The 25,674-nt window shown below is 39.4% G+C and overlaps 1 protein-coding gene across 1 annotated transcript; it reads right to left on the bottom strand.

The window, feature by feature from the left end:
• Positions 1-5,607: 5,607 nt before the first annotated feature.
• Positions 5,608-18,055, bottom strand: FBXO28 (F-box protein 28; the record flags this gene model as incomplete). Its single annotated transcript, XM_081997063.1, has 5 exons — positions 5,608-6,002; positions 7,921-8,116; positions 10,632-10,770; positions 11,791-11,900; positions 17,843-18,055. 5 exons carry the CDS (start codon positions 18,053-18,055, stop codon positions 5,608-5,610), a joined length of 1,053 nt encoding a protein of 350 aa, XP_081853189.1.
• Between the last annotated feature and the right edge of the window lie 7,619 nt (positions 18,056-25,674).

Genomic DNA, 25,674 nt, shown 5'->3' with positions numbered 1-25,674 from the left:
TAGCGAGGACGACCTGTCCTGCAAGAAGCTGGACAGGTGAAGCCTCACCCGCTTCGTGTTCGCCCACCTCGCCTCCCCTGCCGTCCTTCCTGCCGCCTGTAACGACGTTTGTACGGCTGTACCTGTCTGTGAGATTTCTGCCCCTCTCAAGGTTTTGGGACAACCTGCCCAGAAGCCACCGCAGAAGCCGGGCGGGCCGGGCAGTCTCACCCAACTCGCTTCCTGGAGACTGGAAAGAGGAGCAGCGTCTTACAGCGGCTCCTTTAAAAACACTTTATTTTCCAAATGTAAGAGGTGTGTGGTTGTAAGGACTAGCTATCATTTGTCTAAAATCTAAATATCTATAAACTGCCTAAATATACTTAACTACAATCCAAAACGCCTGTGCCACAGCCTCAGTTTTCTTTACTTTTTGTGGCAAGATATTTTAATAACTTCTTTGACAAACTCCTCTGGAAGAACTAAACTGCATTTAATCTGTCCCTGCATCTCTTTGTCATGTAATATTGACTGTGGGCAGTTCAGTTACAAAGATCACTTTATACAGAAGTTGAATGACTACTTGCTTGGAATTTCAGTTGTCCATATATCCACTCAGATTAAAATAATCTAAATCAATAATAGTGAAAAAACCTACAGACAAAGCTATCACAAAGTAAATTATACCTTATCTGTTTATGTAATATGAGTATCTCAAGGTTAATGGTGCATCCCTTAAAATTTATAGGTAATAATGAATAAAAAAGGCTAATTACTAGCTGCTAAAAGCCTTATGTGCAACTGCAAATGTAGGGGAAATACAGTCCCGAATTGAAAATGTTTACAATCTAAAGCAATGGACAAAGCACAGGATCTATAAAACATAACAGCTTGGTGAGTATTTTTGTTCATGTGCATTTTCAATCTGTGCATATTAGAAGTGAAAAAGGGAGCAAGTAGAGGAGAGGTGGAGAAGTTGATTCACAGCTTTTCCCTCCTGTCACACGATCTGAATTTTGTAGACTTTGTGAGGACTGGTGCAGCGTAAGGGGTAAAACGAATGTTTAGATTTCAGCGAGGCATTTTGTCCTTGCAAGGGATGTTCAATTTTATTTTTTGCTCAGTGACCGCTTCACAATAAACCAGGAAGTGCTTTTGAGTTACCAGTGCAGAAGCTGACTGCAGAATTGCCAGGATCACAAGTGTTTCGCTCAGCTGCACTCTAAACACTGTACATAATGTTTCTGAAAATGTTCCCTTCTTGTTGTAGTTCAAATATTACCACTGCTATCCATCGTTGTGCTAAAGACCTTCTCATCCATGGGAAGGGTCCTGCCTAAAGAATGAATGTGTCTGCTGATAAGAAAGATTTCAGTATGCAGAGGCACTGCAAATGTATATAGGTTTGTAAATGGCCAAAAGTTTCAGCAGGGCAATTAAATAGAAGATCCCAGATTTATAAACTAAAACATTCCATAGCAGCCAAATAAGGCTTAAACAACCAAGAAAAGTATTAAATAGGAAAGTTTTGGAAAATGTAATTGCCCAAGTGTCCTGGAGTGCAAAGTGGTTTTCCTATTTAACCACTAACTCTTTCTGGTTTAAGCAGTCCATGTAACAAATCCAGACTTATTAGGTCTTCAGCAAGCTAACAGTTTTTTTATCTGACATTTTCCCTTCTGAAGACAAAGAGATCCAGCACCGAGCATATCTTCAGCTGGCACAAAGCTAGAACAAAATCCTAGAGCGTTCAGTTCAGTAAACCAAAGCTGGCAGTGCATCCCCATCCAGCCAGGAAGGTGAGATCCAGCAAGCACAAACTGCAAGAGCAGAGAACACACAGACAACTGAGCTGGTCCAGGTACAGTGCAAAGTAGCACAGGAATGGAAGTGGAGACTATCAGAATAGTTCACAACTAGCAGACACGTTGCTATATAATACTCCAAACTGCATTTATTTATGAATGAAATAACAATCTGTCACTGTAATTTGCCAGTTACCATCTTAAAACCATCAGGAACACCAAGGAATCAGGTAGCCTTCTCCTGTGGGAAGACACATTTAACTACATCTTGTATCATCCTATTTTTAAGAGGCTCTAGATGTTGAAAATTTCGTAGGCAATCTTAGTGCTTCCTACAGTTAACTGTTAGATGATCTCAGTAAGAGCAACAAAGTTTCTGTTCAATACAGTCTTACCTTTTATGTTAAGAAATTACATAAAGGTATCCTCATAACATTAATGAACTATTGTGATTAATGTGCTATGCTGAGTCTGTGAGGGATTGAAGAAGGTAACATTTGTTTCCATCTGTTCTTTAATCTGAGAAATTTATCTTGTTAAGCAGGTAGTCTTATCTTTCTTCAGGGCTTCCACCTATTATATCCATTAGCCCTTGTTTAGAAGGTGCTTGCATACTACATTTAGACACAAGTTGTGCAATTCGGACAGCAAGACCTGCCTGCAAACAACTTTTCCCTTAAAAAAGTGCCATTGCAGTATTTTGTGATACCATTTTCACCACGTTTACTAGATACAAAAATTTGTAACAAATCCCCAGCCCTGACACAAAAAGCAGTTTACAAAGCAAGCTGCTGATTTTAGAAAGCCAGCTCAAAAAGAAGGAAAGCTAGTAGTTTTAAGCTATTTTAAGCAGCTAACTAGAAAAGACACTTAATACTGCTTTCTCTTTCAACCCTGACCTGTTCAGTTTCAGCCCTTGTTACAAGCACTAAAACTGAACACTGGCTGAAAATAAAACAATTTTTCATGTAATTTTGTAAACATCTTAGTTTCATTAGTTTGAGGTTCTCCCTTGAACAGCCTATACAATCACTAATCACTACTAACACCGTACTTTTCAAGGATGATACACCAACTCATGGAAACTTGCATAGAAATTTATAGTAAAAAGTTAGTTTTACTTCAGGCTATTTATCACCTTGTTCATATATTGCAAAATGCATCCTTTTTTATTTAGTAAGGGACAATACAGTGTTAAAAATTAATGTTCCAGCTATTTTCTCTAAACTATTAACTTCATTCTGTTTTCTACATTCTATCTATACCAGTAGTGTGTATTTCAGTCTGAGAGCCATCTGATACTGATGTCTCCATCCCCCCCCAGTAAGTGACAATGAAATAGTGGTGTACCTTTGCTGTGGCATTTCTCAGAGCTTGCTTGTAACCATCCCCTCCACCCCTTAAGTTTTGTGGGCCTCATTCAATTTTACTATATTTGGTGGGACGCAGGGAATCAGGATGCACCTGCAAACTTGCAGCACATGATACTTCCTGGAGTTGAAGATTCCAAGTTGGCACCATTCACGGAGAATGTTTCATGTAACAATAGGCGGCTGTTGTTCTTTCCAGCTCAGTTTACGCACAGCTAGATGTTCACAGACATATAAATAAATAGTACTCTCAAATAACCTGAAACTATTTGTATATTGTGAAAGGCAGGTGGAAATGGCTTGCATCTTCTGGAAATGAATAAAGAAACTGAAGTGAAAGATATTAGGAGATGTCTGCATAAACCTTTTCAGTAAATGCAAGTCATAGGTTTATACTTGTTTAGAAGTATTGAACCACAAATACCTGGTATTAGACCATTACATGAATTTGTCACCATGAATGACCACTAAATGAATTTGTATCAAATGATACACAATCATAGCTATCATGCTGACCCTTTGATTCAAAATTATTGTTTTAAAGGAGAAAGCACATGCCAGTAGTTTTAAACTGAACAGCAGATATCTTAGAGAGTTCTTTAACAGCAAAAAAATTCTGAGCCATGGAAGACCAGTAATAGCAAATGCTCCTTTTAACAGTTTAACCTTCCCCCAGATAACCTTTTATCTCTTCCTTCATGCTTTTCTTAAGAAACATGCCTTTTTTAAAAAGACTCAAACTACCCAACAAGTTTATTTGAAAATTAAATGTCTGCCAAAAATTAGGCATTTGCAATGTTACTTCTGATATGAGCTAATATGTTTTAGAAGTAACACTTGTAGCTGAAGTTTCAGGAAAAATGTCAGTTTTCCCATGATTATATAACATTTGACCAGACAATTTCTGATTTGTTTGGTGATTTAAATACAACCACTACATTATGCTGACAAACATACAAAATGTAAGAGTAACTTGCACTTTAACTCATGGTAATAATATCAAGATTTTGAACAGCTACAAATGCATCTTCAGTGCCATACCAAGTTGAATTCAGTACCACCTAAATCCAAAGCAGCAGCTGATTAAAAAAGAAAACATAAGTCAAATGATAAAGCTACATAGTTTAGTACATTAAAAAAAAAAACAAGGACAATGATATTTGTATAAGGTTCCAAAAATATACAGATGGGGGAGAAAAAAAAATAATCACTGTACACAACTCTGAGGTTGTTAAAGTGACCAGAGAGACCAAACAGTGCAAGACATGCTTTTCCAGTTACAAGCTCAAAACAGAAGTGCAAAAGAAATTAAAGCTTTGTCTGAAGTGATTTACCTTTTAGGAAGAGGAAAGCTTAGAATATTGTCGTCAGTGTTACAGAGAAATCTCCATCCATCCCACCCACCCCCCAACACATACACACAAAATAGTTTAAGTTTTTCCATAATAGCGCATTTCATTCAAATGGTGTCCCCCTGAGCTTGGTTATTGTAGGGACAATTTGTCTGATACTTATTAGATGTTGGCCTATGAATCAAGTGATGCATAGGCAGCTTCTCAATTCTCCAGCTTTGGCTAACAATACCTGCAATTTACAGGCCGTGAAAGTGACAGATAGCCTGGGTTCAAACTCTCCTGCAACTAACTTCATAAGACCACCTCATTGTAAGCAAGCAGTTGTGCTGAAAGCAGATGCTACGTTATGGCCAAGGAACAAAGAAATTGCTCTTTAGGTCTCTGTACCCTCTCCCAGAGTTAAGAACAATTTCAGGCAGGTGCTTTTTAGCAGGCTAAGCTCCACATGCATCTATCCATGCAAACATAGAATATGGCTCCCAAGACCTAGAACCAGGGTGTGTGCATGTGAAGACTGGATAGAAGGCCCTTCCTTGTAAGTTTACAAAAATATATAGCCAATACTGTAGCTTAAGAAGTCAGTTTTACTCATTACAGAGATCTCCAAAAAGTATTAACTACTTTTCAGACATTCCAGACAAGGTCACTTGTAACAAAAAAGGTCAAGTTCTCTAAAACAAGATTTTATAAGTGATCTTTCCTTCAAGTGAACAGGACATCTGTTATTACGCTTAACTTTTTAGTCAGTTAAGACTGAATTTATTTAAGATTTTATGTGAACATATGCATAAACACAAATAAGTTTACTTTAAACACATCTGCACAGAAAAAAAGAGATTAACCCTTCAAAACATAACAGAGCAGGTCTGGTTAGTATGTATCTATTGCAAATCTTAAAGATTCTGTGCATTAGGCCCACTCATACAGAAAGCAGAGGAAAAGTCTCAATGAAAGAAAATTACTGTTCAAGTCTAAGTGGTGTTTTGAAGAGCCAGCAGCCTAAGTGACACCATGAAGCTAGTCACAGTATCCGAACAAGCAGACCTGCTTGGGCTACTAAAGCAGTGTATCCTCCTGAAGGTGTTGTTTACTCCCAAGTTATTTTCTGTTCCGAAGGCGTTTAGATTTCCTAGGACAGTCTGTGGATTCAACCGCCTTCCTCCGTTTTCTAGGAGATTGTTCATTTGAGCCAGAACCTGAAGCATTTCCTACTGTACTCTCCATCACCTCTCGCAGCTTGCGTTCAAGCTCAGCCAATCGGGCATTCTGTTCACCTATGATTTGGGTTTGCTCTAGCAGTTTCTGATCTTGATCTTGGAGTTGTTTCTGTTGCTCTTGCACTTTGATGCGAAGCTCAGAGATTTCCCGCTTTAGCGCTGTCAAGCCTGTGCCATTTGCTTTCACTTGCTGCTGGAGTTTGGTGACTTCCTGTCTTGAAGGGTTCTGCTTGGAGAACAGCTGCATTGTTGTCAGTGCTGCAGAAGGCCCTGGAACTTCAGAGAAAACTGTGATTAATCCTCTAAAACTTTAAGACAAAGGCAGAAATTGTGTCCCAGTTTCTGTATTTTCCTTATCCCTACTCCCCAAACAGGAATCTGAATGCCGATTGCAAGTTAATGTGAACACGTAAACAGATTTACAACCGTTTAAGTGTTTAACAAGAGCATATGGTATCTCAGAGCGCAACTAGTTTAATTTAAAACACGTAGATTTTCACCAGTCTGGAAAAACAGCTCATAATTCATTTTCTTTATATCAGCCCCCCTTCTTTTGCTGTATCAGAAATTACATAGAGACATTATGTTGTCATCTAGTCTTAGTGTCACAGATGTTAAGTCAAAAACCCACAATATGTGTATAAATTACTTATACACAATATGTGTATAAATTACTTATTACAGAATAGTTAAATAAATATATTTCAATAGAGCAGTAGAATTCTGCTGTCTTAGTTGTAAACAGCTAAAGTTCTAAAATTTTGTGGTTTGGGGCTTAACAAGATATTTCAGTTTAACTTACATTTTAGAAGAAAGGAATTTATTTTCCATGCTTCTTTAGAATCACTCTTCCTAAGTACTAAAACCATACTGGAATTTGAGCTTGGGACTGTTGATTCTAATAAAGATCCTGCAAATCAAGGAGACTAACAGCTACTGTATAATTTCTTTCACTTTTTCTATCATAAAAGATATCTATCAGCTTTTCTATCATAAAAGATATCTATCAGCTTTTCTATCATAAAAGATATCTATCAGCTTTTCTATCATAAAAGATATCTATCAGCTTTTCTATCATTTTACTCTTCTAGCATTCTGTGCAAGTAAGATGCAACTTTTAAGTGCTACAGTGATAGAATAGTCTGGAACAGCCTAGAACAGTCCTCCTCCTCCTCTTTTGTTTTTCTTTTAAGATGCCAGCATAGCTACAGTTATGTGACACTAGAGGCTTGCCATTAGATACGTTATGCTCCTCCCTCAACACAAGAACGGCATTTTTATGCCACATAAAGCCTTGGCCTCAACAAGCCAGTTGACATCAACTATGGTTTTGGGCAATAATTCCTCAACTGAGAGACTCAATGGAATTGAGGTATAATTAACAGGATACAATTAAGAGGTGGTATACACACTTATGGCTAAAAGGATGGACAGGACATACCAGAAACAAGCAGCAGCTTGTACAGTTAGGCCTATCTTTTTTGCTTAAGGTAATAAAAATTTCTAAAAAATTAATTACAAGTTATCCTTTCAGAGTGTTAATTTCACACTTTAAGAAGTGTGAAGATGTTCAGCACAGGGAAAACACTACAGTTCTTCTAACTTTTTCCTTTTGGCCATTATGAGGCAACTACCTTAGACTTTGGTTCACAAAAGTTCTGGAAATTCTGACAGATTATAGGAAGGACCAGTTTAATTGCTTTTTAATAGACTGTTATTTTAATTGCCTTTTCGCTATTACCCATAAGTATTTTGCTTGTTAGTGTGTACATTAGTGCCCCAGGAAAGTAAAAAAGCACATACAAGTGTGTTCTAGCTCTCTGTGCACTACAACAGCTTAGGCTAATTCATTTGCTGATCGTCCTAAAAATGAAAGGCATCAAGTTGTCATCTCATGTGCCAAATTTCAACCAAGTGCTATGATAAAGTCTCATTCATTGGTGGCACAAAAGCGTTTGTTTAATGAATACACACTATGCATAATTCTAACGTACATTCAAGTGACTGTTCTTTTGGCAGTACAAAGGCTCCTTAAATTTCAAAGCAAATGAATTTCAGTTAGCATTCTTAAGAAACAAGTATCATCAATATTTATGCAATAAAGCTCACATTTATAGGAGGGAGCTTTAAAAAGAGTGCTGTGGATTTTTACATAAAAACTAAATAAAACTTAACTATACATTGGAATTAATACCTGGGGCAGTTCCTATCAGACGTCCCGATACATCTGACCCAGGCATCTTTCTTTTCAGTATTGGAACAATCTTCTCATCAAAATATTCCATAGCCATGGAGGAAATGTCCCTTAGTTCTTGAAGAACTTCATGAGCTCTTTGAGGAGCTCTTGTAGAGTTTACATACCTTAGCACACGATAAATTTCATCTATTACCTAAAACATTTAAGAAGAATTAGGATTTTCTGATAAAGGCAAGATTACTTCAGATCATTCTAGAAGTGCTGGCATACTCAGGGGCTTTTACTAAATAACTATTGCATACCACTGTGTGCTCTAGTTCTAGATCAGCTTTTTGAAATGAAGTGCTGTTTGAGATATATCAGAGAAGCTGTTCACTAGATCTATCACAACAACTCTCTTCAGACTCATGAAACGATGCTCACTGTGTGAAATTTTATTTTATTACATCCATACTCAACTTCTAAGTTATGTAACCTATACTCAGCAGAGCATAATCATGTCTCTTTGGAGAACCTGAAGCAAGATACTCCAAGCCAACACTCCCCCAGCCAGTTACGAGGCATACGAAACACATGAATGGAACAGCAACAATTATCCTTATATTAGTCTGAAGAGCTGCAAATTTTTACTTGAGTCCACTTGCAAACACACAAAATACTGCAAATTCAGATTAAGTCCAAAATATAATAATTTATAAAGCATCAATCCACTACCAGCAGAGAACACAAGCAGCCTCTTAACAGGTTTGACAAACAAGCCCTTTGGTTAGGAGAGATAGAGAGAAATGAAAGGTGTCTCACTAATCTATGAATTATAAGTCTGAGGCAGGTCAAGATTGGGAGTGCTGGTCTCTTATTACAGAAACTACTGACACTGGTATTTGGCACAGGATTAAGAACGGTAAGAATAAATCTCCTGAAGAACACAGATCTTAAGGACATAGAACCATAGGTAGGATAACACAGTTGCATCTTGTATTTTAATAAAGGAAGCTTTGCCAAACAAGTTGCAAAACCTAGACAAGACTAAAGTGTTTCATCATGCAACAAGCTTACAAAAACTTCTCTAATTTTATCCGCCTTGTATCCAGTTAGCAACATCATCTTCAAAGCATTCTTCTGCCATCCTCAATATAAAATCTTGCAGCCCCGCTCTGCTATTACCAGGAACCCTTACACAGTATGCCGAACCCTAAATTGGGATTCACATATTCTAACACAAATTCACTTCCTTACAATTCTGTGGCAGCTTCATTCAAATGAAATTTCCTGATGGGAGCAGGGCAGGTGGGGGGGAAACCACAGACTGTAAGTGAACACTAAGCCTTGAATTTGACCAAAATAGGATTTTTTGGTGAATTGGTAACTGTGCTGAGAGCGCATCAGTGCTAGCAAGCTTGTCCACTAAGTAAATAATTTTTAAGAACTTTTTAGCTTTTACATCAGAATTCAAATAAGGTCCTTAGGACTCAGTGCCCACAAGGAAAATGGCTGCCAAGCTCATTTGCCCAGCTCCTGCACACCCCAGGACTAGATTGAGTATTGCCTTTCCATCTATACTTCAAAAAAGTATGGCATTATTTAAGTGTTCCATTTACTATGTGAGTATCAAGGACTTAAGCTTATTTGACTTCATGTTATATTACATTTTTTAAAAACACATGGTATATATAAAAATATAAGGCCAAATAAACAGAAATAAACTATAATGACTTAAAATTAATTAAATATCAAGTCAACAAGACTATACAGAAATTAAGTTACCGCTTCAAGATAAAAACACATCTCATGCTCACAGCCTATCTTACTGTACTGAACGTAAAAATGCCTGCCATGTTTCACCTGAATCCAACAGCTAACTTTTCCATTTATCCCAGTGCGATTCAGTTATCTGCCCATGAAAAATTAATACCAACATATCCAAACCTCAAATGGAAAGATCAATGAATAGAGCATTAAGCTAATGTTCACAGATCTTGTTTCAACCCTGAGCTGTATCAGTCTTCCTCAGATCATAATTTTGTCAATTCCCCTACGCAATTCTGTTTTCACAGCTTATAAAACAGTAGCATCTCTGATGTACATCTTGCTTGCATAATTTATATTTTATGTTGGGGTAGCATTCTGAAACACCAGAATTGTTCAGTAGTATTAATATTTAACACACTAGCTACATTTAAAACTAATTCCATCTACTGTACGAAAATACCCCATCCACTGTAATACTGAACAGTGTTTCCACAGGCTAAATATTTTAATTCAATTAATCTGAAGTACTTAAACCCTTAAGAAAGGTGCCTAAAATTTTCCCAATTGACTGAGTGCTTAGTGTTATACATAGTATAAATTACTGCATCTTCTGATGACCTGGCCTCCAGCTGTTTTGTACCATTAAAATTCAGAATTAAACCCTACATATCATGTGTTTCTTGTAAAAAGTTGTATAGGCTGAATATGCCACAAGTCTGGTGTCAGAATTAAAAAAGATTTCCATTAAAGGAAAATGGAAATCAATTAATATTTAGACAGTCTCATTCATTCATTTCAGACTGCCTGTTATAGCAGGGTATTGGCTCATGCCTGCCTTTGCAAGTATCTGAAACAGTTTCAGTATCTGGATACATCATATAAATTTGTCCCAGGTTAACTTACACAATCATGTTTTTTAAACACAGATATACAATCACATAATATAGTCTACATTTTACCTTTCCAGGTATGAAGCAACAGAGATTGGAATCCACATACTTCATGAAAGTCATATTTAATAGAGAGAGTCTCGTTTCTACAGCAGCAAGGATGTCTGCATGACGAGCTAATGAATGGTTTCTTCTTTCTGACTCCCGTCTAGAAGACAGACCATTAAGTGACACTGATTTAACAATGAGTCAACAATATGAAACTGTAACAACCGCTCGAGTTAATTTCACCCTTAAAGCCCTCTGAGGTTTGAAAATGTAACCACTAACATTATTTCTGTCTTTATGGAAAAAAAAGGATACAGATTGAGAACCAGCTAGTAATAGCATACTGCACTTTCTCAGACAAAATTTGTTCTCTAAGTAATTATACATCTGATGTGATCCACAAACTCTATATGTAATTTAGGACTATTTAAAAACAAGCTTTCAGTACTAACTAGCAGTAGACACTGAGTCAGCGTGAATATTTTTATCCCCCTGTATTCCTACAGTTAGTACTTCAATGCAATTGGCATAAATTTAATATATTATTAGTGCTTGCTACAAAGTTTAGGTTGAGATATAAACTCTTTTGACAAAGGATCTCTACAGTAAGTAGCATTTAGTTTCTTCACTCTGACTGGGAAATCTGATAGGACACAGCAGCAGCTACACTTACTCACTGGAAAGAGGAGAAAAGACATTGCTTTAGTGAGAAACTAGTTCCCAGTAATGCTCAGATGTCAACCCCCCCTCCCTTTCCCTTGTGTAATCCTTGGCACTGAAAAACCTTGCTTTTTTTTAAGCAGAGTCGTAGATATATCATCAGTGAAGGCAGTCGGTCTTGAAAAGGAATGGCATTTATTCATTCCTAGGAGTCCTTCCTTGATTTGCCAGAAGAGTTGAGTAATACAGGACCCACTCTTCTTTTCTCTGTTTAAAATACCAGAGACACTTTCCAATATTCCAGTTCCTAGTATACAACAATTTACATTCATCCACACCATTATTTGGTAATTAGATCTTAGGTTCAAGGTGCTTTTCGGACAAAAATTAAATCAAAACAAATGTGATTCAGATTTTCAAGACATGTAAGTTGAATTAGCTAGAAAGAAAATATTTTCAATATTCTGCTTAAAAGAATCTAGCACATTTAAGTTTAGCTACAGTTTTAACCGGTACATACCTTGGAAGCTGAGCTTTAACTTGCTTTTGACACAAGTTGTGGTATCTTTCCACTTTCAGAAATCCCTGATTTAACATTCGCTGGCAAACCAAGTCCATTCGCTTACAAACCTGTATTTAAGTAAAAAGGAAAACTTAAGGCTCAATTAAGGCCACAAGTCACTTTTATTATCATCTTATCCATACTTGCCAGGTAGTAAAAGATTCTCTTAGTTTTTGCTCCACTTCAAGAAGCAGAAATTGCAGCTGAGATTAAGGCATCACAGTCTCTACAATGGTCATGGTACTCCAAAAAGGAGTGGCTATGTTCCACACATTTCACAAATTAATCTCCTGATATTGCCTAACAAGAAACAGTAGGCTTAATTCCACTCATGTATAAGCAGATACAATTTCCTCTGATTTTAATGGAAGTTGCAAATGCCTGTGCCTGGCTTTTAACTTGGCCTCCAAAGTGATTCTGGTAGATCAAGTCAGTATTTTGTAGTCTCAAAACGATGTCTTCTAAAAACAAGAAATCATGATGGTTTTCCTTCAGCATTGAAGGCTTATGTTTTTGAAGATGGACAAAATTAAATTAAAAAACTCATGCAATGCAGTGCATGGGAAGCAAGATTCCTTTTCATATAAAAAAGGTCTTTTATGTTTAACAGATTCCTTTACTTGCAATGTTGGATACCAATAGCCTCATTTTTTTCACAGGTTTAGGCAGAAAGGACATTAATAGCTGCAGAAGATATAATAAGCTGCTAAATTTAAACCTTCACAAAGTAACCAGTTACAAGACAAAGCCAACTTGTACAAAATTTTAAAGCAGTTCCAATCCAGTTCTGAAGATGCAAAACCCTAATGAACCAACTGTCCTTTGAAATTGTTTTGAAATTATTTTTTTGTACTGAAGTGCACAACTCCCACTGTGACAACACTTCCCAATAGATTTAACTTTCGGGTTTTGTTGGTTTTTTTGTTTGTTTGTTTTAAATGAACACTCCATCCCCTCCATACACTACTAATTTTATAACTCTGAAGTCTACATAGCTTATACCTTCAGGAAGAGTATTCTCACTTCTAGAAAAGCCTGCAATGATTTTCTGTTTATATGGAAGGCACTACTTAAAGAAGTTCTACTTTCTCTGTGTTTTCCTCTAGTCACAGCTAGTTTAAGTTCTGCGAGTAAGAACTGACCATTTTCAAACAAATCTGTATTAACAGACCATTAAGTAATTACTGTTGATCCATCTGTGCTTCTTTGTCTTCATCAGAGAATGAACAGACAGGCTAACTACAAAGGTACAGTCTCAGAATCAGCTAAATAATTTCTACTGTAAAAAAAAAAAAAAGCTGGCCCTTCAACTACAGGAAGGAGGAAACTGTCACATTTCTTCGAAGATACTAGCTGCATTAGGGACGCCTAGATCTGATACCATTTTTGAGTACAAGACTTAACACCTTACTTGTAGTTCTCACGCTACCAAACCCCTGAACTAGGACCTGCACAGGGGCTTTGTCAGCTATGCAGTTATTCAGCACAAAAGAAAAACGATCCTGGATACATCGTTAGCCACAGATTCAGAGGAAGCACAGAGAGAGTGAGGTTAAGCACGTGTACACTGACATCTGGTGGCAGAAAGGCCTTTCAGTGTGCTGAAGGCCTCCCACATCCAAGAGAGTCGGTCGTAATGGGTAACACCAAGTTTCTTAAACACTGGATTTTTTGAATCTTACTCATTTGCGTACACTACGCAGCATGAAGAATTATTTGCTCTGATTTCTGGACATCACCTCTATTTGTGCCGATAATCAGTCTAGAACCCACACACTGAACAGATAACAGGTACCACCAGAAACAAAAAATGTTTGTCTGCAACTTATTTTACCAATCACCTCATAATTCTCAGCTGGCTCCTGATGACATCATTTAAACCATACGGCACCTGAAGTTAGAGGAACAATACACCTCTTTTAGACTGCACGGTCAGCAGTCATATGCAAAGTAGCATTACTACGCTTCTAAGTGTTCATACTAGTCCCAAGACAGTTTGATACCAGCTATTAAATGGACCATAAGTAAAAAGTTAAATTTGCTCAAATTTCTATTTGCAAACTTTTGTGAATATTTTCTTATTCTAGGCATAAAGCTGAAAGAGCCCACGCTTCCCCAAATGTCAAGTCCCACCAGACACTGTGTTCCAATTTCAGTGTTAGAAAGTTATTCCAAGTCCACATGAAAAGCAGAATGAGAAGGTGGTTGCTTTTTAGTATGCTGACTTATATGTGACAACAGCTTCTGTGAAAGAGCTAATTTTCCACTTCATTTGTAAACAAACTAAACTGACACAATCTACTAGACGGCTACTACCAGCTTGCGTTTCCCCAGGCATGCCTCATTTCTTCCAAGCTTCACTAACAGATAACCAATATCAAAACAGAGACAAAAATACCCTAAAGTATTTAGATTCAATATGTTATTTTTCTTAGAGGCTAGACAGACACCATGTTTCATAATGCCTTTCTAGGGTAAAGTATAAGTAAGTGACAAAATGTTGATGACTTCAGCAAGAAGTTTTAAAATAGAAATGCCTGTAAAAACGGATTTTCTGAAATTGGGGGAAGATTAAAGCCATGCTGTCCAAAGGCTATCAGTCCTTATTTGTGCTGTGCAGAAAACAAGCACAAGTTTGCTGGAGAATCTGAGACACTTTTGACATGTCAGAATCCAAGATAAACTTCTCCTCAGAGTGTTCATGGAAGGAGATTATGGATTCGTTTGTTTTAATCACACTTGCTGTAGTAATAGCCTGAATGGAAGTACATTTCCAAGCTCAGACATGTGAGTGAAAAGAAACTGGAATATAAGAATTTTATTATCCCACTCAGCTAAAAATTCCAGAGCTTCTGTACAGTCATTAAAAAAATCACAGTACATGAAGCCTCCAAAAGCTGGGAGGTATGCTAGCTTATATATATCAGCGTGCATATTAGGCTGCAGCTTGTCCAGAACACTACAGCTTCAGACCTTTTGGGTCTTCTGTATTTCTCTTATGATGACATATCAGTGGAAGCAGGTGAAGTAAATACTCAAAATGGCTGAAAACAAAATGATTCTGCTTTTCCTTTCATTCACTTTACCTGAACAAAAGTTTGAGAACTCAAGATTCGCAGTGAGGCATAATTTCAGATTGCATTCTGAATACCTATTGTTTAGTCTCTGTTAGTTTAGGTCTACTTCACTGCTTAACCAGTAGGTGCTTCATTTATTCTTTTAAATGCAGTAACACCAAGAATAGCAAAAAACATTATGCTGAGGAAGGCAAGCACTTCTTTGTACAATGAGGGGCCCATGGTCTTGCCTTGCCCGATGGCAATCATCATAAGCAGGAAACATTCTTTACCTCATCCTTTGGTGACAGAAGAAAGGCTTATGGATCTTAAGCCTTAGATTACACTCCTCATTATGCTCTATATAAACAATACAGGTTCCTATCTCTATTTTAATCTGAAAACTTGCTGATGTTCTGTGTTCTCCCACCCAGCCAACTCCTTAATCCACACTCTAGCTCCAACACCAGTTCAGATCAAAGTTGGGGTTGTTGGTTGGTGGGTTGGTTTTTGGTTTTGTTTGGAGTTTTTTTGTTTGTGTTTAAGTCAGTGAGCTAAAGTGAGCCAGAAAGACAAAAAAAGATTAGGACATCCATTTCCTTCAATGCCAGGATCCAGAGAATGCATCAAAGTCATCAGTTTAGGGAATCCACATTTTGTGTCTACACATGTATGATCAAACTTTTTTTGGTTGATTGATGTCCTGAATTATATCTTCCTGCCTTCCTCAGGATGCTTTATCCCATGGAATACCACATGCTAAGGGGTTAATGAGGCTGCTTTTGGGCACATCTTTAATATGCGTGACACCTAAGTAATTTAATCCCTGTCATTCAATTAATGTGGTCCTGCAATGTATCTTTAGCAGAATACTATTCATTATAAGATACACCCATTCATCTTTGATAAGCAGCTCAAGGCTCAAGTCAGTTCTCATAGAGAAGAAGAATTTACTGTTTGTGCAAGACAGATCTTAGAGCAGGAATATACAAGTGTCTCCCAAGGTTACTCGCAGCCTTGAAGGATTTGAAAGTGATGAAATTTCATTATGAATTTATGCCTTGGCATTGTTATTTTTAAAGGCTACCTTAATTCTCCATCAACAGCAGCTGGAGTTACGTAAAACATCCAGTCTCCTCCTCTCTCTTTATAACCTTCAGTGAGTTGTCAAATGAACACCCTTAGTTCTGAATGGCCATCCAAAAGACCCAGTTGATCAAGCTTATGTGGTTATAAGCTACACTTTTGACTAAGTCAAACCAAAAAGTCTTTGATTCTTTACATTAGTGCTGGTTAACAAAGACAACCGTACTTTCTTCTCAGAAGAATGCTCATACTGCCTTCTGATGTGCTTAAGGGAACAGTAAGGAATTTGATAGATTAAGTTTCTTGCCTGTTACTGACTCAAAAATAGGGAAAGACCAACTGAATAGTTTCCTTTCATTTTACATCTAGTATTGTTCCATGTGTGTGTCAAAGTTGGTATTTATCCAGTCTGGTTTTGCATATTTCTGAAGCTTCTGACAGGGGCAGTCATCTTCTAGAAAAAGGAATTTGTAGGTGCTACATAAGAGAGCATAAAAGTGTTATATTTTACTTCTTAAGTAGCACTGGGAGTTAAACTGCTGGTTTAGTCCTTACACCACCATCTTTCCTATTCTCAACTTCACTGCTGACAAAGCATTGCTTACAAACTTAGCCCTACAGAAAGAAAAACAACAAACCACCTTCTATTGACTAGTGATAACTCCCATGGGTGCAACCATTTATAAAATGCAACGGGAAGGTTGCAGCAAAGGGCTATGTCTAGCATTGCAATACAGACCACGCAACAACAAGCATACTCAAACGGTAGATGTACTTCCCTTCATTCAAACTATAATTACTCAAAAGCAGAGCCTACAATCCAAAAATGCAGTACTACATCTTTTCCATAGATCCACTACCTACTCTCACAGAAGAAGCAAAAGTATTTAGTGAACTGACAGCATGCTAGAAATATTTAGGTACTGGTGTACTTGGTGCAGTGTGAATAAGAACAGATTTTCTGCTTGAAGAACATTCAGTTTAAAGTCACAGTCAGGATGCAACATTTCAGGTTGCTGATCCAGGACATACGCAGTCTAATTTTCTGCAGAAATACGCCTGTAATATTATCCAGTTTAGGCTAATGGAGTTCTTAAAATAGAAACAGTACATGCAAGTTTACTGAGGGTTACATAAGCTATGCATTAATTCCCTCACTATTATTCCATTTACAACCTCATAAGAAATTCAGTAAGATAGCAGCTTATCATATTATGTCATAGTTTACATCAGGCTCTTTACGCAGGCAGTTAAAGATTGATATACACTGATCTGCTTACTGACAGCTGCTCTTTTTTTTTTTTTGGCATTATAAAGTTTGGAGGTAAAGGTAATATCTTTTATTAGATCTACTACTATGACTGGAAGAAGCAGGCAGCCTTTCAGCAGGCAAGGGCTCTCTTATGTCTTCTTTTTTGCCCCACGTTTATTTCTAGAGAGGGCAGGGTCCCTGGAGCAGCAGGCTCACCATCTCCTACACTTGTAGGCTTAAGCTCTATAAGTAAAAATAAATAAACACATGAGACACAACAGACTAGTCCCCCAAGAAAAGCAGTCACTAGGAGAAATAAGCCTCCAGCAGCCCCGTAATTTCTTACAGAGGGATGAAGGGAATGAAAGAAGTCAGAGACGGTAGAAGATCTTTAGGAATGCGTGCATGGAAGCACACACCTACGCGCCCGTACTCGAGGCTCGGGGGCGATTAGGGAGAAAGCCCCATCCCATCCCACCCCGCCCCTTCCCCGGCGAGAGCGGCAGCCCGGCGGGGGGCGGCCGGCACCTCCCCACCTCCTCCCGGCGCCGCTCTCGGGTCCCGGGCGCAGCAGGACTCCTCGCCCGCCCCGCCACCTCCTCTCCCCGGCCCCTACCAGGCGGAGCTGGCTCGTCTCATCGTAAGACAGGAAGCTGAGGATGCTCTCGATCGCCACGATGGGCAGCCCCATGAGCGTGTTGCTCTGAGGCGGCGGCTCCAAGGGCGCCAGAGCCTCGGGAGACTCCGAGACCGGGGGCGGGGAGAGCCGCGCCGAGCCCAGGGCGCCGCCTTCCCCGTCCGACAGGAGCCGCTCCTCCGGCGCCGCCATCTTGGAAACCGTCCTTCCTCCACTGAGGGAGGGGAGTGAGCCTTCCTATGACGACACTTCCGCCCCTCGTTTGTAACGGACGGTGTGCCCCGCCCCGCTCTGCTCCGCCCCGCTCTGCTCCGCCCCGCTCCGCCCGACCGCTAGGGGGCGGCAGAGGGCGCGGGCGGCCCTTGGCCGTCCCTCGGTGGCCCAGCCCCGGCAGCGCCCCCTGCAGGGCTTCCCCGGGCTGCCCGCGGCGAGGGCGTCCGCAGGCGCTGAGGCGCCTGCCCAGGCGGCGTGGGGCGGCCGCGTCAGGACTGAGCCTCGAGAGGCCCTTCTGCCGACTGAGGTATGGTGGAGGCGGCTCGAAATGCCCTCCAAGTGCTGGGCGCCCCACCAGGGGTAGATTTAAAACAAGCGACTGGAAATAAACCTGTCGTACCATGTGTAATGGAAGCGTGAGACTCGCTGTCGGCGAACAGGGTTTGATAAGGGTGTCAGGGCGCATGGGGAAATACAGCTGTGTGCCTGCTGCGTTCCTCACACGAGGTACCTAAGCAATCGCTACTGGCTGCGGCTGGAAATGGCACCCTGAGCGCCCTACATCGCCTGTCCGACCCTGCACAGCTGGTTTTATTGCACGTTAGTGGAAGAAGAGACATGGGAGTGAGGCAGTCGAGGAGGCTGCAGAAGCTGATGGAGACCCAGGCTATCCTGAGCTGTCCTAAGATGAAACAGACCCACAAGGCCTGCTCCTCACTCCACACAGGGCAACCTAAAAGTTAAACCATGTATATATACACAAATGCTTCCTGAACGCTGACAGGCTTGGGGCCATGACCCCTTCCCTGGGGGAGCCCATTCCTGTGCTGGACCACCCTCTGTTCCCTAGTATGCAACCTGAACTTCTACAGAGGCAGCTTTACACCATCCTCTTGTGCCCTCTAGCCCTCACCGAAGAGGTGAGATCAGTGCCTTCCTCTCCATGGCCCCTCCTGAGGAAATTGTGAGAAGGACCACCAAAGGATTCATCGCAGGAATATGGCAGTGCTCCCTCTGCACTGCAGGAATAGCGCCGGCTGCACCAGCACAGTGGCCCCCCAGGAAAATACATTTGAATTACAGTAAGGCAGCTACAGTAAGGCAGCTACAGGAAAAATACCTCCATAGCTCATAAGTGAGGCACAACTACATACCTCTTACAGATTTAATCCCTGTCTTTCTATTCTATGTATAGACAGATGAGCATCCCACTTTTGTGTCCAACCTGGGCTTACCCTCCCCTTGGCCAGAGCATGCAGGGGGAGCCCCAGCAGCCAGGGTGGGCAGTGGGCATGCAGGTCTGCTGTGGGCCTCGGGGGCCAGAGCCAGCTGGCAAAGACTTCGGTTGCCTGCGAACTACTGCTTGGAACCAGACGTGAGGAGGCAAAATACTCAGAATAAAACACACTCTGCTCCTTTATTTGTCTTTAATCCTGTATGATAGGGAGGTTTCTTGGATGTAATAGCTGGGGCAGCAAAGGGATGGGACCAAGGGCTGTTTCTAGAACAGTCCCTGGTGCTTCTGAGCATGGTCATAGACACTTACACCATAGTTTCACAACAATTTTAGCCCGACAGAACTTGGCACAACTGCTTTTTAAAGTACGGTGCCAGATTCCTCTCTGCCTTCAGCTGCTGCTGCTGCTTTTTTCATGTCAGTAGCATTGAGCATATATGTTTCACTGGGGATCTGGTGCTGCTGAAGACTGACTTGCCAAAGAAAATCAGTAGGTGCATGCCAGAAGTTACAGTAGCAAAGTGTATCAGAAAAAGCCTTAAAATGTTTGGAGAGAATGGGACCACTCCTTGCAGTACCTACACCAAGGTAGTACAGCTTAAAACATTACAGAACTAAAGCATCAGCTGCCTGCAGCATCCCTGTACATTTTTTTCAGTCATGCTTCCCTTTGAAGGTTTATCTTAACACATTTATTTCATGTGCAAATTCCTCCTTTCCCTGGAAACCCACCTGGAACCTCTTTCTTAAAGGAAAAAATTTGCAACTGGAAAAGAATTAACTTGGGAGCGGGGCAAATGCAGGGTAAGCCTTTATGTGTGTCATCCTAATGGCATTCCAAAAATGTGCACTGAAATTAATATTTCCTTTTTGGGAGCAGAACACTGTGTGCCTTGTACGGATTTGGAAGTGTTTTGCTCCCTCCGCCCCTCAAGTCATCAATGCTGCTGTAAAATGACCTGGCTATCTTAGAACAAGCGTTTTGTTCTTGTGCATGATTTTGTGACCTGATCTGCTTTCATATGCACACTCAGCAGTTTAAAACATACTCAGGAGAATTCTTCATAAACTTGTGACTTGGGATGTGAAGTTTGGGCTGGCAGCCCATTAATGCTTTAAAAGTTTTTTTCACTCTACTTAAGCATATATAATTTAAGATAGTTTCAAGAACACTTTTTTGTTTATTCATACAGTTTGTACAATTTGAGGTTTTAAGATACAGCTTTATGTTTAATAAATATAAACTGTATGTTCTATGTGTTTACTATATTACTAATTAGAATATAGTAATAATATTCACAATATATTTTATATTAACTACAACTATATAAATAGCTTTATAGTTAATAAGTCCACTCTAGTAAGTAAGCTAATTCTGCTGCCTTCCAGGTTTTAATTCACATCCTTCCACAATGAATCTTGTGTCATTTATCTGAGCATGCATCACTTTGCATTAATTTGTAAAAACACAGACTGCACGCACTTTCACAAAATCCCCATTTAAAAGATATTGAAATAGCCTTAGTTTTCATTATACCATGTTAGAATGATAAGTATAGTTGGACTGAATTTTTTGGAAATGTCTCAATGACTCACAAGAAAAATGTTAGGGGAAATGTATTGTTTTCCCCCTTTTAAGCGAATATTCTTATAATCTTTTTATTTATTTTGTGGGGATTAAATTTTTATGCCTTTGTACTTTGGGCTACGAATATAAGGTTTAAAAGAAAGGCTGCTTGGGCCAAGGATACTGGTTTGCTTTCTTTGTAGTAATCTGCAAAAAATGTTTATGTCATAAGTGTTTGTAAAATAACATCAGTTGTCTTAAAATTTGTCAGTGAAATTCTTAGATGTATCTTTACTGAGCAGATTCAACCTTGCAGCCTCCTATGTGCTCATAAGACCATATGTATATCATGCTCCCAACTGATTTGGGTGTGATCTGCTGAGGACAGCAGGGACTGTGAAATTTTACTAAAAGCACATAGAATATTTCCTTTGGGCTTTGTGTGGCAGCAAGCAATGACAAGAGGCATGGTGAAGCAGAAGGAGCCTGGCTCAAATACAAGGAAAATTGTAAATATCTAATGTGAGAAAGGAAAAGAAATTCAGAGAAGGGAAAAAAGAAAGTGAGAAGCAGGAGCTAACAAGCAGATGTCTGGAAAGATCGGGGTAGGGGAAGAAATCTAGCAGCAGGGGTTGGGAGGTGAAAGAACGTGTGTAACTGGGTCAAGAACTGCCATGTTAATGAGGAATATAGGAGCAAAGAGGAGTAATGTGCTCAAAAACTGAGGATAAGAGCAGAAGTTGGGTGGGAGGAGAACAGATTTGTTTTATTAAGTTACTGTAATCAATAGAAAAATAGAAAATGCTCACTTTATGGATATTAAGGGTTTTTTTAAGAGCTGCGAAATTTGGAAGGAGTCTGGTATATTTGAAGAGCCATATTTTCCTTTTGGCTGCTGGACACTGAGACAGAGTAAAGTCTAAGGCTGAAACTAATGCAGAAGCAGGTGCAAGGTCAGATCTGGACAAAACACAGGGCCTGGTTTTGCTTATACAGAGAGCAGCTACACCTGGGCACATCCAGGGACTGTGACTTTTGAGCCAGAAGAGGAGAGACCTATAAGCAAGCTGGGGAAGATCCACACAGAGTCTGCGCTCTTGTCCCTGTGAATGGCCTCCAGCTTGCTTAAAGGTCTTTTTTTGGTAAGCATTAGAAAAGAACTGGAGGGGGGAAAAGCTGTATTAAAATTTCCTTTTAAAATGTTCTTAACAAATTTAGACAGGAGTGTAAATTTGCACAGTTTCATATTTAGCAACTGAGACTTTTGATCCGATAATAGGTAACTTAATATTTATTGCCGCATGAAGTTATAGCTTCAGATATGAATGTAATCCCAGTTTAACTAAATCAATATACATATTTAAATGGATCCTTCGTAGTTGAATCAGTTTTGGGCCAAGTAGTGCTACATGTTGCATAAAAAGCTGGTTGAGAAACTGCCTCTAAAATCTACATCTACCTAGTAATTTATTTGTAATACCGTACATTAGGTATCTGATAGTAATCATAAACTGATGTTGAGAGGCAGAAGAATGTGATGCTCCCTGGGAAATGAGAGACAGAAGAAAAAGGAAAACAGGTAGAAGATAGAATGAAAGAAAATACAACCTCTGTAGATTTTTCTCAGCTAAAAGTATGGGGACCAGACTAATCTTGAGTAGTTTTTGTAGGCTAGGCATGTTGCACAGTCAAGCTTTCATTAAATATGTTTTTCTGTTTAGAATTTCAAGAAAAGATTTAACTAAAAGTATTTTCAAATAGACAAGAAAGTTGGGATTTGTAGACATGAAATACACTCATCAGGTAAACTGATGTACTTGGGGCATAAAAAGGACAAGGGTTCAGACAAATAACCTTTCTATTTTCTTGGCGTCAAAATACCTTCCCTGAAAGAGGACTGCAGAATCAGGTACTGGATGTTATCTTGGTTAGGTTACACATCCTCACACAGCTGTACTCAGAAGTAAACTCTGCGAAAAAGCTTATATAAACAAAAAGGAGGTTTTAGTTAGATTACATGACTTTTACTAATTCTCTATATTATTTTCTTGTAGGATGTTTGCAGCTCCTAGGACGGAGAATCAGTTTCTATCATAGGGAGGGGCTCAATTTTGCTGCTGGTTATCTTGATGTAAGTTCCAAGGAATTCGTTTGATTTTAGTATATTACCACATATTTAGAGCATGATAAAGATAACTGGGTGAAGACAGCAGTAATGTCTCTCTGTGTCTCATCAGTTCAGTGAAATACCACTAACATGACAAACTGCACCAATAATGTTGCTGTATAAGAAAAAGCCAGCTCCCAAAGCATCTGTTGTCCCTCATAGACCATGTACCTGTGCCTGCCAGGGTTATCTAAAGCAGAGTTTGATTTGCTGAGGCACAAGACTATAGCTCTGTGTGACAATGTGCAAAAAAATACATAAATTGACCAGGAGAGTACATAAACAAAGACGTGATCTGCTCAGTCCTGCAGTTACTTTACGAAAAAGAAACTGTGTGGAGCCTGATCTTGAAATAATTTTGTATTTTCTGAAATCCTTCTGGTTTCATTCTCTCTTGACTCCAGAGGGACTGCTAGCATGAGCTAAGGTTGGCTGCTTGGCAGCTGAGAAACGGGGATGAGGCAACAGTAAAATGGCAGTGTTAATTTAACTCTCCTCATTCTCTAAACATCCAGCTGGGACAAAGGTTCAATCAGTGTCTTAAGGTTTCTGGAAAGGAATGGGATTGTGATCACAGAATTCCTGTTTGCAACAGCTGAGTATATATGTCCTTAATGAGTGTATTTTTTAATTCCTTCTCTGCTCTTCCTCACTGACCAACTCCCTTATGGGGCTGGGTGAGTGGCTGCAGGCAGATATGGCTTTCTCACATTGCAGTAATTGCCCTAAACAGACATTTTGTTCCATCTTCTGTCAGGATCTGTGCTGAGATAAATTGACAGGGATCCAGAGTGAGTCCAGTGAATATAATTTAGTTATTGAGAAGAATGGCAGCTGTGTATGATGCCTACAAAACGCTAATTTGGGCCAGCTTACATTTTGCTCAAATATGCTGGGGGCTAATGGAAGAGGAAGTTTATTTCTCCTCTCTTTAAGACACAGCACAGCCTTGCTTTATCTGGCTGGTTGTGAAATTACCTGTGGAAAAAATATTCTGAATTTAAATTACATGGAAAAGAGTTTGAGTGAAGAAATTAGACTTTTCTTCTAGCAAGTAACTTGAGAAGTTGAAGAAGCTTTAGTTTACTGAAGTTAAAGCATTCCTGGTTGATCTGGAATAAATGGAAGACCTGTTTACTGTGAGTGATGCTCGTGTAAAGTGGTATTAATGTCACTTTCTACTTTTATAGAATCACCCTTTGAAACTTTCATGAAATTATCAGCTAAATAGGTTGTAGCAAAACAGATGCAAATTTCCAAAGTAGTTTCTGAGTGCTGCTGGCTTCATATAATGATTAGCTTACTGAGTAATGTGATTGAGCATGTACTTTGCCCACATGCCCACTACACAGTGGGTGCATATGTGACACTCACAACTTAGCCAATGGGAATAGTTTACAGAGAGGATGCAAGTTAAGCAAGAAATATTTTTTTTAAATTAGCTTTAAGGTTACAGAGTCTGGACCTGAACCTCTGTTGTCTCATGCAATTGCTTACACTCATGATCAGTTTGTCTATACAGCAACCAATGAAGTTTATATGCACTTTGTACAAGTAAATGCTTTCACAAGGCCAGAGACTGGCTCTCATGCCTCTGAGTGAGGTAAATGTAACTCAGCTGCTCCTCGTGTTAGGCAAGTTTAGTTTTTGTTTGAGCTGTGGCACAGGAATGTCACAAAATACATTTTTGTGTTTAGATTTTAAATCAATATCATCTGTGTGTGAATAAGGAAGTATATGTCACAACAAAAATGAACGTCATCTGACAGCAAAACATCCTTTTCAACAAAACACACACCATTCAAGTAGAGGCCTGATGATGTTGTTCATTAAGCATGCACTGATGTGATAAACTTGCTGAAGGAGATTACAGCTGAAGAGAGTCACTTCAGTTGCCAGACTCAGAGGTTTTAGACAGAAGTAGCTTATCAACAGGAGGAAGGTATGCCTATTATATTACTCCTCAATGCTTAAGAAAACCTTTACACTTAAAGAATTAGACTTGAGAGATGTTGTGGCAAGCCACTGTGTCTTAATTTAAAATTTACATCTGTCAAACGCTTCTTGATGTATGTCTTTTGAATGGAGTATAGAGCAAAGGCTTTTGCTTTGGAAGCAGCCACTGGGATAATATGGGATGTCCTAGCTAGTGTGGTTAGCAGCTTCCTTTAAGAATTTCATGAATCTCAGCTGCAGACTTTGGAACTAGCGAACGTCTTTTTTTCCATCTGGAAGGTAGACTCAGTCATTGCTCTATGTTTTCTCCAAAATTGTTTCCACTGCAAAGTCTGTGATCTGATGTTTTAAAACAAATTAAATGCTAAAAATGCAACATTAAATACTGACAATTAATTTAACAACCGTCGCAGGAAACGTGGTGCATTAGCAGAACTGTAGGAAGGTGCTGAAGGTACAAAACCATCAGTTTTCTTTTCTGTAGCTACCTTTTTTCTTTGTGAGGAATTCTGACAACACTGACTAGTTGAGACCTTTGCTTTGAATCACTGTCTGGAGAAGCCTTACCTTGAGGTGGAGTCTAGCTGTATAAATTAGGTGCCAGAAGTTCAACGTTGCTGGAAAAAAATCCAAACTTGTGAAGCTGCTGTGCTGCGCCCCAGCCCACTGAG

This window comes from Phaethon aethereus (assembly GCF_964289735.1).
Source record: "Phaethon aethereus genome assembly, chromosome: 3".
In the NCBI taxonomy this organism is placed as follows: domain Eukaryota; kingdom Metazoa; phylum Chordata; class Aves; order Phaethontiformes; family Phaethontidae; genus Phaethon; species Phaethon aethereus.
The sequence above is the reverse complement of the archived record's forward strand: the minus strand, read 5'-3'. Positions and strand labels throughout refer to the sequence as shown.